Source organism: Argentina anserina, chromosome 1 (genome assembly GCF_933775445.1).
Source record: "Argentina anserina chromosome 1, drPotAnse1.1, whole genome shotgun sequence".
Taxonomy (NCBI): Eukaryota; Viridiplantae; Streptophyta; class Magnoliopsida; order Rosales; family Rosaceae; genus Argentina; species Argentina anserina.
This window is the reverse complement of record NC_065872.1, coordinates 5,488,904-5,502,773: the sequence shown is the minus strand read 5'-3', so window position 1 is coordinate 5,502,773 and position 13,870 is coordinate 5,488,904. Positions and strand designations below refer to the sequence as shown.

Genomic DNA, 13,870 nt, shown 5'->3' with positions numbered 1-13,870 from the left:
GTTGTCTGAATTTGATTATCATGCAAGTACCTATAGGCTTTTACAATTTTTGAAAAAATGTGTTGGTAACCTGGCTTATAGCATAGCAAAGTGAGAAAAAATGATCAAGGGTCCTTGTCTGGTTAACAATCCCAAAACGTATCAACAATGTAAAGAAAATGCAGACTGCATCATGGGAGAAAATTTCAGCTCTCTGACCTTGAATTTTTTTACCACAACCCCAAAAACTGCATCTATTTTACTCAATACATCAATGGCAGAAAAAGAGAAGGCAAATATAAGTGGAACGAAGTCTGCAACATCCAAATCGATTCAAAAAAAAAAACTAAACAGACCCTTACTTGTTTGCACAGGAGCAACAACTAATCAGTTTTAACAGCAACAAAACAATTCGTACTAGCGAAGTTCAAATCAGTTTGGGAGAATATCATATCACTCATGATGGCCCATGATCCAATTATTCAGTAATGTAGGTATCAGTAAGGACAAGGTCATCAGGAATCTTATAAAAGCTGTAGCTCTTCTCTGGGAAAAAAGAGGAGTACTAGCTGATGACTATTTCCTCTCAACATAGCAGAATTACCAGAACTGGAATGAACGAAGAAAAAAAGCTACAAAGTTTTCAAGCCAAATTCTACATGCAATAATGAAACTAGAAAGTCAGTAAAGAAGCTATATCTGTGCATATTTACATTTCAATGTGAATCATTTAGAGAAGATGTAAAGTAACCAGGCCCTGGTTTGAATGGTCAATCAAATGCCACAGTGCATGTTGAAAGGTTCTTGAATAGATATGCAAACCATTTGAGTCACGTTCCAACTGGGCAACAAAGAAATGTAGGCCTACTTGTTTGTTTCCAAAACATTCCAACTAGTGAATGAACATTTAATATAATGATTAATACTATAGGAGCCCAAAGGCAATTTATGGACCCCCAGAGTGCTTATAAGTTTCATATAAAAAAAGTCTTCAACTTGTGCTTCATATAAGAAGTTGAAGTCATTGAAAAGGAATAAGAGAAAAAAAAAACTTGAAGTCAATGTTCAAGAACTCACCATTTTAGTGGCTAGGTAAGAGGAAAAAGTCTGAAAAACAAAGATCAACCTACGCCCGCTTGACCAAGCTGGAGACAATGAATAATCAATTTCCTTCTAACCTATTTTTCAGCTGTTTGCCTGTTTGAATGCACAACTAGAAAGAAGAATATTAGGGAACAATAAAGAAAATTGACCAGGCTAAAAAAAGTTCAATTTATTAGAGAGCAGAAAGAGTAAACCACATAAAATTGAAAAGAAGCTGCACAAGGTGAATTCATATTGCTGATCCCATGTGTTTTCTGTCATATTTTAAGATAGAAATTTGTAGTACATATCCTAATAATCCTAATAGTTGAATACTGGAAACCCAGGTTTCTTCCAATATATGCTTTCAGTTTTGATAAAATCCTCTGTCATCTATTACATATGTGACTTCCAGAGGTTCTTTTGTTCAGGGTTCCTACTCGAGGAGGCACCATCTGAAAACATAATTATATGACTTTCAGATCAGAAACATACATGTAAACTCCAAAGGTACAGGCCTAGTATATATCTTGCAAATTTCCAATCAAAGGGCAAAAACCACGTTGATGCAGCATCAATCCCTGGGGATGACATAACATCATTACATTACTTTGGGACCATTGTAACATGATTAAGCATTCCCATATATGAATTTCACATCACCAAATTTGCACGGGTTACCAGCACCACAAGTACAGACAACTTCCGACAATCTTGTATTGTGCCACACACAGAATTTTGTAGCTTGATAGCTAAGAGATCTCAAACTCTGAATCGAAATTCACCAACTCGCCTCTGCAAGATTCATTGTGAAAGCCTACGAGCATAAGATGGTAAGACTATGACTATCTTAAACCGAATAATCCCTCAAATAATGGTTTGTTACACTTCGTATATATATGACTCCGCCAAATGCGCACTAAGATGACTACATCCCCAAAGACAAGTTTAGTTATTCATTCAAATCTATTGCCCAAATCATTGTTCATCTCAATCTAAATGATTTGGGACATTTATATACATATATATCTGGAATGACTCAGGGAATTATGGATCTGGCTCCTGTCTAGTAGTAATAATTGAGCTGAGGCCCACCATATGGTTCTTCTGATTTCTAGAACCAGCTCACTTCATTTCAAGTTCATAAAAAGATCTCAACAATATATGGCTGAAGTATAGTATAATCATGGAGATAAAAATGGTATTCCTGGCCGTATAAACAAACTGTGAAGATATCTAATAAACACTCCATTAACAACTGACAGAGAGTGACATCTGGGATTATGAGAAGTTGCAATCATGGAATTGCACCCGTACTAATAAATCACACACAGCAATTCCAAACACCCAGCAATATATACGTGGCAGTTCCCATTTAACCCACAGATATTAAACCAAGATGGAATGTGCTCGGCCGTAACATACTAAAAACCGGTAAAGGGAAAAAGGGATACCTTGTTTGTCAATCATATTCATATCTAGGAAGCACCACATCGGATTTCGATTCTCTGATTAGGTTTGCTACTATCATATAAGCTCATAAAAGCTAATGCTGACACAATACTCAGAACAGACTCCTAAAGTGTATATCCTGTCGAAACAGAATGTGATACGACTTCAAACAAGCATGAAATCACGCCATTATAACAATATCCACACGAAAAATAGAAGATCAACATGAGAGAAATCAACACATAGTTGTAAGTCCACAAAAAGATTAATCACAGATCAACACAAAAGATTCTTGGCAAAGGAAAACAACCAAGGACTGTCGCATTAAACATGCAGGCCAAATCAAATCCTATAGGAAATGCAATGTAGTTGTTAATTTATTTTCTCGAAGCTAATCCTGGATTGAAAATCTTCATAACTTGGGCTAAGAACCGCATGCAAAACCAGATCAATATTTACAAATGTTTTAGATTTCCAGGAACTTCAGATAGAAAACTTACCCAGTGACTCTGTGAATTCGATCAGGTCGAACGATTTGGGGCCGTACGGATTTGATTTCTGAGGCAGAGAAAAAGAGAGAGAGAGAGAGAGAGAGAGAGAGAGAGAGAGAGAAGCAATTCCCGCGAATAAAGCTAAACTGTTTCGAGTGTCGGTTTGGAGCCGGAGCCGGAGCCGGGTTTATCCCGCTTAATGTGAATCGAGGTGGGCTGAGATGGATCGGGGTTCCGTGTGCAATATGTGGGGAGCCCAACCTCACACCCAAACACGATCAGACCCGAACAGGAATTTCATCATTTTTATTTTATTTTAACACATTCTCAAGCACGAGTCCTCACCTTGTTTTGCGTTACGGTGTTGGTGTTTTCTTAGCAGGACTCTGCTCATAACGTGTTGAAGAATAACGAATTCAAAGTGATGATAGTTGTGTATTTCGTTGACAAATAATTGTCTGATTATATAGAATAATTACAAGATAGTTTATAGTAGGCATTATATATAATAATTTCTCAATTAGAGAATATGAATCTATAACATCAATTTATGAAGGATTTGTTATAACAACAGTGATATATTGCATATATAATTTAATAAGCTGAATTAAATCAGAAACGAAGAACACGAAAAGGAATTCAACCAAAATACCGAACGATTGATAATGGAAGAACTAGTCGAGACGTGTGTGATACCACACTGTCGTTATATATGCAAAAAGAACATGCGTTCCGACCCTCAATTCGTGTCCGCAGGTCACACAGGCATACACGAGTTTCCCTTGGATTTACACCACCTGCGCGTGCGCGAGAGGGTATAAAAAAACTTACACACTTTACAATCTATACACAATGGATTCTATATAAAGTCTTTTTAACACTTCTCTATTCCAATGTGGGACAAATACATTTCCTTCATTCTAAGTAGCCATCTTTGAGTGACAATTTTTTATTCACCCACAAACTAAATTATACAAACAAACATATGATCTTGTAGCCCTCATTATGGAAAACTCAAATCTATGTTCATCTTTGATTAATTATAAGTTTAACTTAATTTAATTAATCAATTAAAATTTGGTTTTAAATGGTTTTTCCAACCATTTTCCAACATGATTTACTCTCCTTGTTTAGATAGGAATCAATCTTTTTGTGTACATCATTGGCTGCAATATGTTGAAGCTTATAATCATGGAGAAATTTGTATTCTGGCTGTATAGACAAACTGAGAAAATCTCTAACACTCACATAATCAACTGATAGACAGTGATATCTGTTCAATTATGAAAAGTTGCAATCACAGGCTAGGCATTGCACCTGCATTAAGAAATAGCATGGTGTGCTGCTCGTCCCTGAAGGATTAAGCATAACTCAGCAGAAGTACAATACCCAAAAACGAGAAGGGAAAAGCTAGACCAAGCAAGAATAAAATCACTCGGTACTATTGAAAACCACCTAAACTTAAAACAGCTTTCATCCAATGATTCTAAAACCTTATCATGTCAAAACAGAACGTGATGATACGATTGCAAACAAGCATAAAATCACTCGGTGATAGCTAAGTATTACAAGATCAACCGTCAACTCGAGAGAAATTAATACACACTTTCAAGGCCAAAATGTAGAAATCGTCTAGTCACACAAAATAATTCAAAAATCCATGCAGAAGGAATACAACTAGGCCGATCGTTTAATCCGCATAAAAATGTTATCGAGATCAGAATCAAATCTTCAGTGGTGTGCAATGTACTGATTAATTTAGTTAGTTCCTCAAGGCTAGTCTTAGATTGAAAATCTCCAAAATATCAACTAAGAATCGCATGCAAAACCAGATCAAAAGTACATATACACGATTTACAAAAGAGAAAAATGGAGGATAATATATTCAGGAAATTCGGATAGCAAACTTACCCTGTGACTCTGCATATTCGATTAACTAAGAACAGTTTGGGGTTGTATATGGAGATACAGTTTTATGCTATTGTGGGAAGAGGAATCTCACTCCCAGCTAAAAATTCAAATATTTATCAGCACAAGTCCTAATCCTAAAATCAAAAGCCAGATATCATTCTAGGGTTTTGATGTTTCGTGCAGGACTGTGCTCATAACGTGTTGAAAAATAATGAATTCAAGGAGATGATAGTTGTGTATTTCGTTGATGAATAGATGTCTCTTTATATAGAAGATTACAAGATACAATATGGCAAACATCAGGATTTGAATGCCGAATCTAAAACCATAATGTAAAAGGATTTGAATATAGAGCAAATATGTTTCAAATCTAAACCATAATGTAAAAAGATTTACTCTCCTTTAAATCTGTTTCAAATGTAAAAACCATAATGTAGAAGGATTTACTATTGTTATTCAGATCTAAAACCATAAGTACCCCTTTCTTGCACCTAATTAGGTCGCTTTTAACATTTAAACTATCCTAAATCAAAAGGGTTTTGTATTGAATACACCTTCTCACCAGAGCACTTCAGCTTTGGCAAGTACGTTCTTCAGTTTCTGCTATAGAAGCTAAAAAGTTCTACTTACTTACTATTGGCTTGGAAATTGTACGAATTACTAGAAAATTTCTGTCATAGAAACATTAAGTTTTTTACAATACATTTTGGTTTCTACTTGCGATCATCTTAACTGGATAGAAAAAAAAAATGAATCATTTTTGAAGCAGATTTTTGCAGAGAACAAAAAAATTAGTAATTCCAAATATGTCTTTTACATGTTTGACCAAAATAAAAATCTGCATTTTGCATTGACTAGTTGTTTTTTATGTGTATATGCAGTCACTCTCATCTTCCGGGGGGGGGGGGTCTCTGTCCATACCCTTCTCCTACAGAACTTTAGTGTATTGCACATTTTGCCTTGTTGTGAATCAAAAATCAAACCAAGGTGGGGTGAGACTGTGATGAGAGTCATACATTACAAAAAGACTTATCCTCACATCTGCTACTGCATTGGCCTCAAATCTCTACCACCAATCTATGATCCAGTACCAACCAAAAAAAGATCTCAATTTTTTCTCATACTAACACCATTCACAACCCCATAAAACATCACACATTGCTTCTCTTTATCTTCTTCTTGTTCTTCTTCTTCATAACCCTTTAACACAGAGCCATGGCTGCAGCTGTAACTGCTGCTGTTTCATTCCCATCCTCCAAGTCCTCCACTCTCCCAACCAGAACCTCTCTTATCTGCCCTGAAAGAATCACCCTTAAGAAGGTAACAAAGATTCCATCTTGGCTTTGCATTAGCACTTATTTCAGTGATCTTTGGGTTATTATGACATGAATTATGGCCTAAAAGCATTGACATGGGTTTCGGGTTTTGTTTACTTAGGTTTATAGAGAAGCTTCTGCTGGTGGGAGAGTGGTTTCTGTCAGAGCCCAAGTCACCACCACTGAGACTGCACCACCTGCCAAGGCTGTAAAGCATTCCAAGAAGCAAGAGGAAGGTGTGGTTGTGAACAAATACAAACCCAAGAACCCTTACACTGGAAGAGTCCTACTCAACACAAAGATCACTGCTGATGACGCACCTGGTGAGACCTGGCACATGGTCTTCAGCACTGATGGTATGTCTGATCATCAGAAGTCTCATTGTTTTTTTGTTTTTTTGAGCTTATTGGTGGATGATGATAACTCACGTTTGAACTCATTGGGCTAAATTTACTTGTGTGTTGTAATGGTTAGGAGAAATTCCCTACAGAGAGGGCCAGTCTATTGGAGTAATTCCAGATGGTATTGACCCTAAGAATGGGAAGCCTCACAAGCTCAGGCTCTACTCAATTGCCAGCAGTGCCCTTGGTGACTTTGGTGACTCCAAAACTGTGAGCATTCCTCTTTTCCCTCCATAATTTTTGCTGTGCCAATTACATTTGAATCTTCCTGTTATGCCATGTTGAATTGCTTCACGTATTTGTTTGCTTTAAGTTGTGTTTTGGGTGTGATTGCCTCCATCCAGGTTTCTCTGTGTGTGAAAAGGCTCGTGTACACCAATGAGGCAGGTGAAACTGTTAAAGGGGTGTGCTCAAACTTTTTGTGTAAGGACTCTGAAAATGTATTTATTTGCGTTATTGGCTCTCCTGCAATTGGCTTCTGTAGTCATAATGTTATGGTTATAAAAAGGTTGATTTTTATATATTTGCAGGTGACTTGAAGCCAGGGAGTGAAGTGACCATGACAGGACCAGTTGGTAAAGAAATGCTTATGCCAAAAGATCCTAATGCAACCATCATCATGGTACTAGTACTTCCATATTTATTTGATAAGAAAACAAGCTAGTTGAATGCTTAACCGTCGGAATGATTACTGATTTCTTGATCAATGCAGCTTGGAACTGGTACTGGAATTGCTCCATTCAGATCATTCTTGTGGAAAATGTTCTTTGAGAAGCATGAAGACTACAGGGTAAAACATTAGTTCTATTTGTTTTCCTCGGAAACGTTTATGGTATGGTGTCATGGTGACTATCTAGAAATAAATTCCCCTTCCATATTTGAAAATAAAGACAATGGGGTTGAATACATGAACAAGACACTGATAAACAATCTCCTCAGATGCATTTCTGAGTGATGAACAGTATAATAAAGAGAATAATCAATCATCATAGGCCATTAGGCCTGTTTTTCTCCCACAGTTTGAGAGACAATTTTCATTTTGGTAAAACCAGAATATAATATTCATAATGATTCCTTATTTGTTCATAAGTTAGCTCATCCTCTAGTGACTGCTCAAATTTTGATATGGTACTTGCATCATGGCATGCAGTTTGAAGGTTTGGCTTGGCTGTTTTTGGGTGTTCCCACAAGTAGCTCACTGCTATACAAAGAGGTGAGATATGTTATGAGTTTCTTATTCTCATACATCTATCTTTTTGTCTAAGAACCTGAGATATAATTATAAGAATGATTTCTTAAAACAGGAATTTGAGAAGATGAAAGAGAAGGCCCCCCAGAACTTCAGGCTCGACTTTGCTGTCAGCAGAGAGCAAACCAACGAGAAGGGCGAGAAGATGTACATTCAAACCAGAATGGCTCAGTATGCAGAAGAGCTATGGCAATTACTTAAAAAGGACAACACCTACGTCTACATGTGCGGTCTCAAGGGAATGGAGAAGGGTATTGATGAGATCATGTTGTCATTGGCTGCCAGAGACGGTAAGAGATCAATACTACATTGTTCAGGAATCAATTTGAATCATATATATCATGTGAGAACTTCATGACATTCCATAGAGATGATACTAAATAGTTTGCAAAACACAGTCGCGTCATGCCCTCTAAGAACCAATTCCATGTTTGATGCATCTTGCAGGCATTGACTGGCTAGACTACAAGAAGCAGTTGAAGAAAGCAGAGCAATGGAATGTGGAAGTCTACTAATTTCTGGTCACTTTGTACAAATATCTCTCTCCCTTTTACTATAAACACGCCATTCTTGAATGATTTCCACTGCAGTATGTAGATAGGTAAAGTAATTGCAATTTTTCTGCTATATATTGTTCTTTCCTTTTGATGAAGCAGCCGTATTATCATGCCTCAACATGAATTTTATCTCTGAGGATCACGAATTATACACAGAAAGCTTGTTTCCACTTTCTCATTCGTTTATTGTTCAAGGCTTATTCAACAGCTGCTTTATCATATGACTGCTGTGGCATTTGAGAACAGCTAGAAAAAAACTCATGCCAAATTGCCTTGTATGTACTTACGTCTTGTTCTATCATCTGGCACCAAAAACTTAAGCATCTATAAGGAATTGTATTATCAAATACTTATAATCCCTTGGCCCAAGGACTCATAGAGATTATATACGGCTTCTCCAATTCTATGTTCATTTTTTTTACGAGAATCTCCAATTTTATGTTCTTATATCTTCTAGATCATGTTATTGTTCTCTCACAAACAAAACCGGGTTTCTCGGAGCCAAAACTTCTAGGATTTCCAAACTTGGGTTGTTTACTCCGTTCGACGACGCGTCGATCGACGCGGTCGTCGGACGGGAAGTGAGTGCGGCTGGGCAGTGGCCATATCCTGCAAAGCTGTTGGGAAGAGGCACGAATGATGAAGGTTTTTCTAGAGGGCGGTCACAAGGCGTAGCTATGTGCTCTGTTGCCGTGTGACACCCTCCGGCTGGGTTTCCTTCTCGTCGGACAGGAGCAACAGTTTTTTGAGTTGGTTGGCGGCAAGGAGATGAATGGAGGTGGTGCGCTGTGATGGGGAGATTGCGGTGGCAATCCATCTTGATCGATTATTCAATTAGGGGGGTTTTCCAGGCTCGTTCTGCTCTGAATCTTTAAGGGTCCTCCTTGAGGCCAACGCAATTGGCGGACGACAGTGTTGTGCAGAGGTTGGCCGCTGGTTGTCGGCGTGGGAGCGACTGACGGCGGAGTGGAGCTTATCGGAGCAGGACAAATGGGGTTCTCTGACCGGCTGTGACTTGGGCGGCCTGCAATTCGTGGTTATGGGTAGGCTGGGTATGGGTTCTTTTTGGGCATGGGCTTAGTCTTATGCTTTATTTTATTTAGTTTTTTTATTTCCCTAATAATGCTACCTTTGGGTGAGTTGTAGTGGAGCAAATTTTGACCTTGTTCATTTACTCTTTAGTCAGCGCATGAGTTAACCATTGTTGATTTATATTATTGAGGTCATAGGCGGATATCTACTGTGTTAACTTATGTTTGTTTTTTATTAATTAAACTTAATAATTTAGTATATGTTAGGATACGAGTTTATCTTCCGCTTAACCAAGTTTATGGTTTGTATTGGAGTTTATCTCCTGCACAACTACTAGTTGTAAGGCTTCGCCCGTGATGAGCGACTTGCCCGCTAGAGTAAACCCCTATTAGTTCAAAACTTCCCAAATTTCAATGTTCACAAAATTATGTCATTGCATTCTCAAATAAGAAAAGAAAATAATGTCACTCGAATGCTACTTTTGATTTGCACTCTAGATATATTGATCTTGAAAGTCCATTTGAAGTTCATGATCACTTTCGGTTAAAGAAAACACTAACTTGTCAATCATCGGCGGTTATATTTTAATTTTATTTTCAAAATATAATTACTAGGAAATGTTGTCCGCCAATATAAAGACAGAAGCATGAGAAGTTGTAGTTTCACATACCCAAGTCGCAATGTAAACAAGCTATATAAAGGTACATCCCACAAAAACAAAGAATTTTTTTTAGAAGGAAAAATAAATAATTAAAAAAATTACGAATTAAGAGTGTATTTGTATTTCTTTATAAGACACGATAACTAAATTTATTAAAACTATTTTAGATACAAGATAAATCATCCATTACAAAAGTCAACCCCGATCTGAGAATAAGCTCCTATCCATCAAGTAAAAGGGACCTTCCAAACCTACAAGTGGTGTACATAGGGCCGGACACGGTATTTGTATTAGGGTTATGCTTGTATTAAATAGAATTATTTTTTATTGTTAAAAATAATTAAATTATGAGTCATCTAGACCTCTTGGCCTTCAGTAGCCACCGCTATATAAACCCACTCTCTATCAGACTCTAACCCTCACATACATCGCAATCAAAGAATTTCATTCCTCTCTGAATTTCTAGGGTTAGGGTTTCAATGGCGGAAGAGAGATCAACAGGGGTAGTGAAGTGGTTCAATGACACCAAGGGCTTTGGCTTCATCACCCCCGATAACAACACCGAAGACCTCTTCGTCCATCAATCCTCAATCAAATCCGACGGCTTCCGCACCGTCGCGGAGGGCGACGCGGTGGAGTTTCTCATCGCCGTTGGGGACGACGGCAAGACCAAGGCCATCGATGTCACTGGTCTGAACGGCGCTCCTCTCCCGGCGAAGGAGAGCTTCGGTCGGTCCGGCGGCCGTGGCAGCGGGAGAGATTCTGGTGGATTTGGCGGTGCGTGGAGCGGCGGAGATCGCCGTAACGGCGGCGGCGGCGGGTGTTATACTTGCGGTGAGGCTGGCCACCGAGCTAGGGATTGTACTCGCGGCGGAGGCGGCGGCAACGGAGGAGGAGGCCGCGGTGGCGGTGAGTGCTTTAATTGCGGAGGGATTGGTCACATGTCCAGGAATTGTCCTTCTGGGACCGGCGGCGGCGGTGGCCGTGGCGGTGAGGGCTGCGTCAAGTGTGGCGATCTCGGTCATATGGCAAGGGACTGTTTTGCTGGAGGATCGTCTGGCGGCGGCGGCGTTGGAAAAGACTGTTATACGTGTGGGGAGGTTGGCCACTTTGCTAGGGATTGCACCAGGGGAGGCAGTGGCGGTCGCGGTGGTGGAGGTGGCCGCAGTGGCTGTTTCAACTGCGGGCAGCCGGGGCATATTGCCAGGGAGTGTCCAGGAGGACAGTAAGAGAGTGAGAGTGGTAGTAAATACTCTTTAAATTTTCGTTTAGTATTGGATATCTATCAGTGCGCATTGTGGGATACATATGGTGTTTTGGCAAGGGGTTTTGGTTTTCTGATGATGAGCCACTGTTTGGCAAACAAATTTTCTGTTTTAACAGACATGTATGCAGTTATTCGGCTATAGGGTTAGGTGGTTTTGATCCCAGTCTTGTTATGGTTGACTCCTGGATAATTGTTTTTTTAATTGATCGGTGTTTGGAAGTTTGGATTATGATACTATCTAATAGTCTCTTATCAATGTGCTTGGTTGATTCTTTTATCTTCTTCATCTGGTGTGGCCTATAGTCATTGGCGTTGGGAGTATGACTATGTCTTTGAATTTTCATTGTCAAGTTTGATTGTTGGATTTCACTTCAGCTTATTCAACCAGTGGCCTTTTGTGTTCAATTTGCTTTTAGGATTTGCCTTGCTATTTGTTGATGTTGTTTTAAAGGATATGCTTCATACTTACTTTCAGGTGTTTCTATCAGTTTACTTGAATGATATTGAATGGTTTTAGATGCTATGCTTTGCAACCAAATGTTTGTGTGTTACTTCTAAGGTGGGTTGCCCAAGTGCTGCATTGAGTTTCAAAAAGACAAAAACTTATTGAAAGTTTAAGACCTTATGTTTTCATGAGAATAATTGAATGTCTCTTGTGATTAACTAATAGGGATTGATGACTCATGCACCAATCTTGATGTTTTGTAAACCTTGATACTTCCCCTTTCATGGTGCCAGTTTTGGTAGCATCCCCACATTGGCAGTGGTTCCTAAAATTATTCTTTTGCTTGGTTGAGTGTTTAGTTTAGTATTGTTGTTTCAAATGATGCCACAGTTCTTGTGAGGCATTCTATATGATTTGCTCTGCATGAACCTGACTTCCTTGTGTTTAGATTCTGTGAAGGAGCAAGTGTTGGTGTGCCTTAAGCCCTTTACTACCCTTGTTCCCTTTGGAACTGCACCACAATGGTGTGTTTGGTTTGGGGAGTCTCTGTTGATGCTCGAGTTAGCTGGCAAGAAAGCTCTACAGTGCCTGAGTTTGGCAAACGAGCTTAAGTTCTTAGGGAGTACTTCTTGGATGAATTTGTAGTAATTTTCATGCTTGCAGCTTTTGTCGATTATGGTATATGTTTACTTGTCGTAGTTGATCCTGAAATTGGTTGCGTTTGACTGCATTAGCAAGTTCTTTGTGGTTTCCATCCTCATCAGGAGCCCTGTAGTTATGTGTTCATCTTGAAAATCTGTGGATGGTTTTCCTTTGTAATTTTTTGGCTGGTACGTGATGCAATATGGTTATCTCTTTGTTGGCGTGTAATGTGGGTTTGTCACAGATATCATCTTGGACTCTTGGTACAACCATTTGGGTTGGACCAAATTCATAGATTATGGAAGCGGTTTGTTTGGGTTTTTTTAACTCCGATTGAGAGTGCTGTGGTAGTGTTATTGGACTCTTTTGGTTGACCTGGTTTTAGCCTGAGCTGCATTTTACAAATACGAAGAGTCTTTGCCGTCTTGGCCGCTTGAAGTTTTGAGGAGACATTACCCCATTTTGTTACATGTTTGTCAACTGGGTCAAGTAGACGAGGGATACAAGTTGTGCCGCCGCCGGTAAAGTACAATAGTTTATCTTGTCTGATCTCAAAACTGAAGTGTCAAATTTTCAATTGTTGTCCGACTCTAATAGTCTAATTTAAGTAATACACAAATCATTTTATTCTAATTTTTGGGGGTTCATATGATGATATGAACGGGGTTGTTTCCTGAAGTGTAATTACAAATTAGTGCCAAAATTTAGTAGAATAGATACATCGACGACTAACAACTAAAAACCAAGTTAGCATTACGAACCTGACTATCACAAACGTACACTCTATGGAGTCGAAAACTCGAATTTCTTTACGTGAGGTCTCTGTTTTGCTCTTTGGACTGTAGATCAGTCATGACGACGAACACTCTGTCGGAAGAATCAAACACGCGGCATATCCCTATTCCTAATTTCCTATTTCTATCACGCAGCAAGAGATTTCCCGGTCACGTCCTGATTCTGCCGCGTGTAAGGCAGATCTCTGCTCCCACTCTAATATTTTATCACCTCCTCGGTCTCATAAAAAAACTCCGTTGCCAACCAAAACCGTACACTTTCCGAGCTCCGAAGTAAGACGACATTAACTCCAAAGCCTCCGTGAATCCCTTTGAAAATTCAACAATTTACGACCCCCCATCCCATGCTAGCCTCCAAAAGCCCCCCATCTTACCCCATACGCCATTTCTTACACATTATATTTTAGATGGAGTACACATTATTGCTCATGTCACCACAACTCTTCCCCGAAAATAAAAATTATATGATCTACTGTAGCCGACCTTAACCGCCTACCATGTGACAACATGGCCTGGGACCCAAGCTCTGTGCTCCTCTATATATATAACTATCATCTCCCACATGACCAAAGAAATTAGATCCGCAGCAT

General features: G+C 39.0%; 2 protein-coding genes across 2 annotated transcripts; both read left to right on the top strand.

Moving 5' to 3' along the window:
* Positions 1-5,970: 5,970 nt before the first annotated feature.
* LOC126793234 (ferredoxin--NADP reductase, leaf isozyme, chloroplastic) lies at positions 5,971-8,491 on the top strand. Its single transcript, XM_050519731.1, has 9 exons — positions 5,971-6,236; positions 6,354-6,588; positions 6,707-6,843; positions 6,978-7,056; positions 7,164-7,255; positions 7,346-7,423; positions 7,784-7,846; positions 7,938-8,172; positions 8,330-8,491. The coding sequence occupies exons 1-9, from the start codon at positions 6,132-6,134 to the stop codon at positions 8,395-8,397; spliced, it is 1,092 nt and encodes a 363-aa protein (XP_050375688.1). The 5' UTR covers positions 5,971-6,131; the 3' UTR covers positions 8,398-8,491.
* A 2,068-nt stretch (positions 8,492-10,559) lies between these two features.
* LOC126794037 (cold shock domain-containing protein 3) lies at positions 10,560-11,560 on the top strand. Its single transcript, XM_050520714.1, has one exon. It carries the CDS (start codon positions 10,612-10,614, stop codon positions 11,359-11,361), a length of 750 nt encoding a protein of 249 aa, XP_050376671.1. The 5' UTR covers positions 10,560-10,611; the 3' UTR covers positions 11,362-11,560.
* Positions 11,561-13,870: the final 2,310 nt, after the last annotated feature.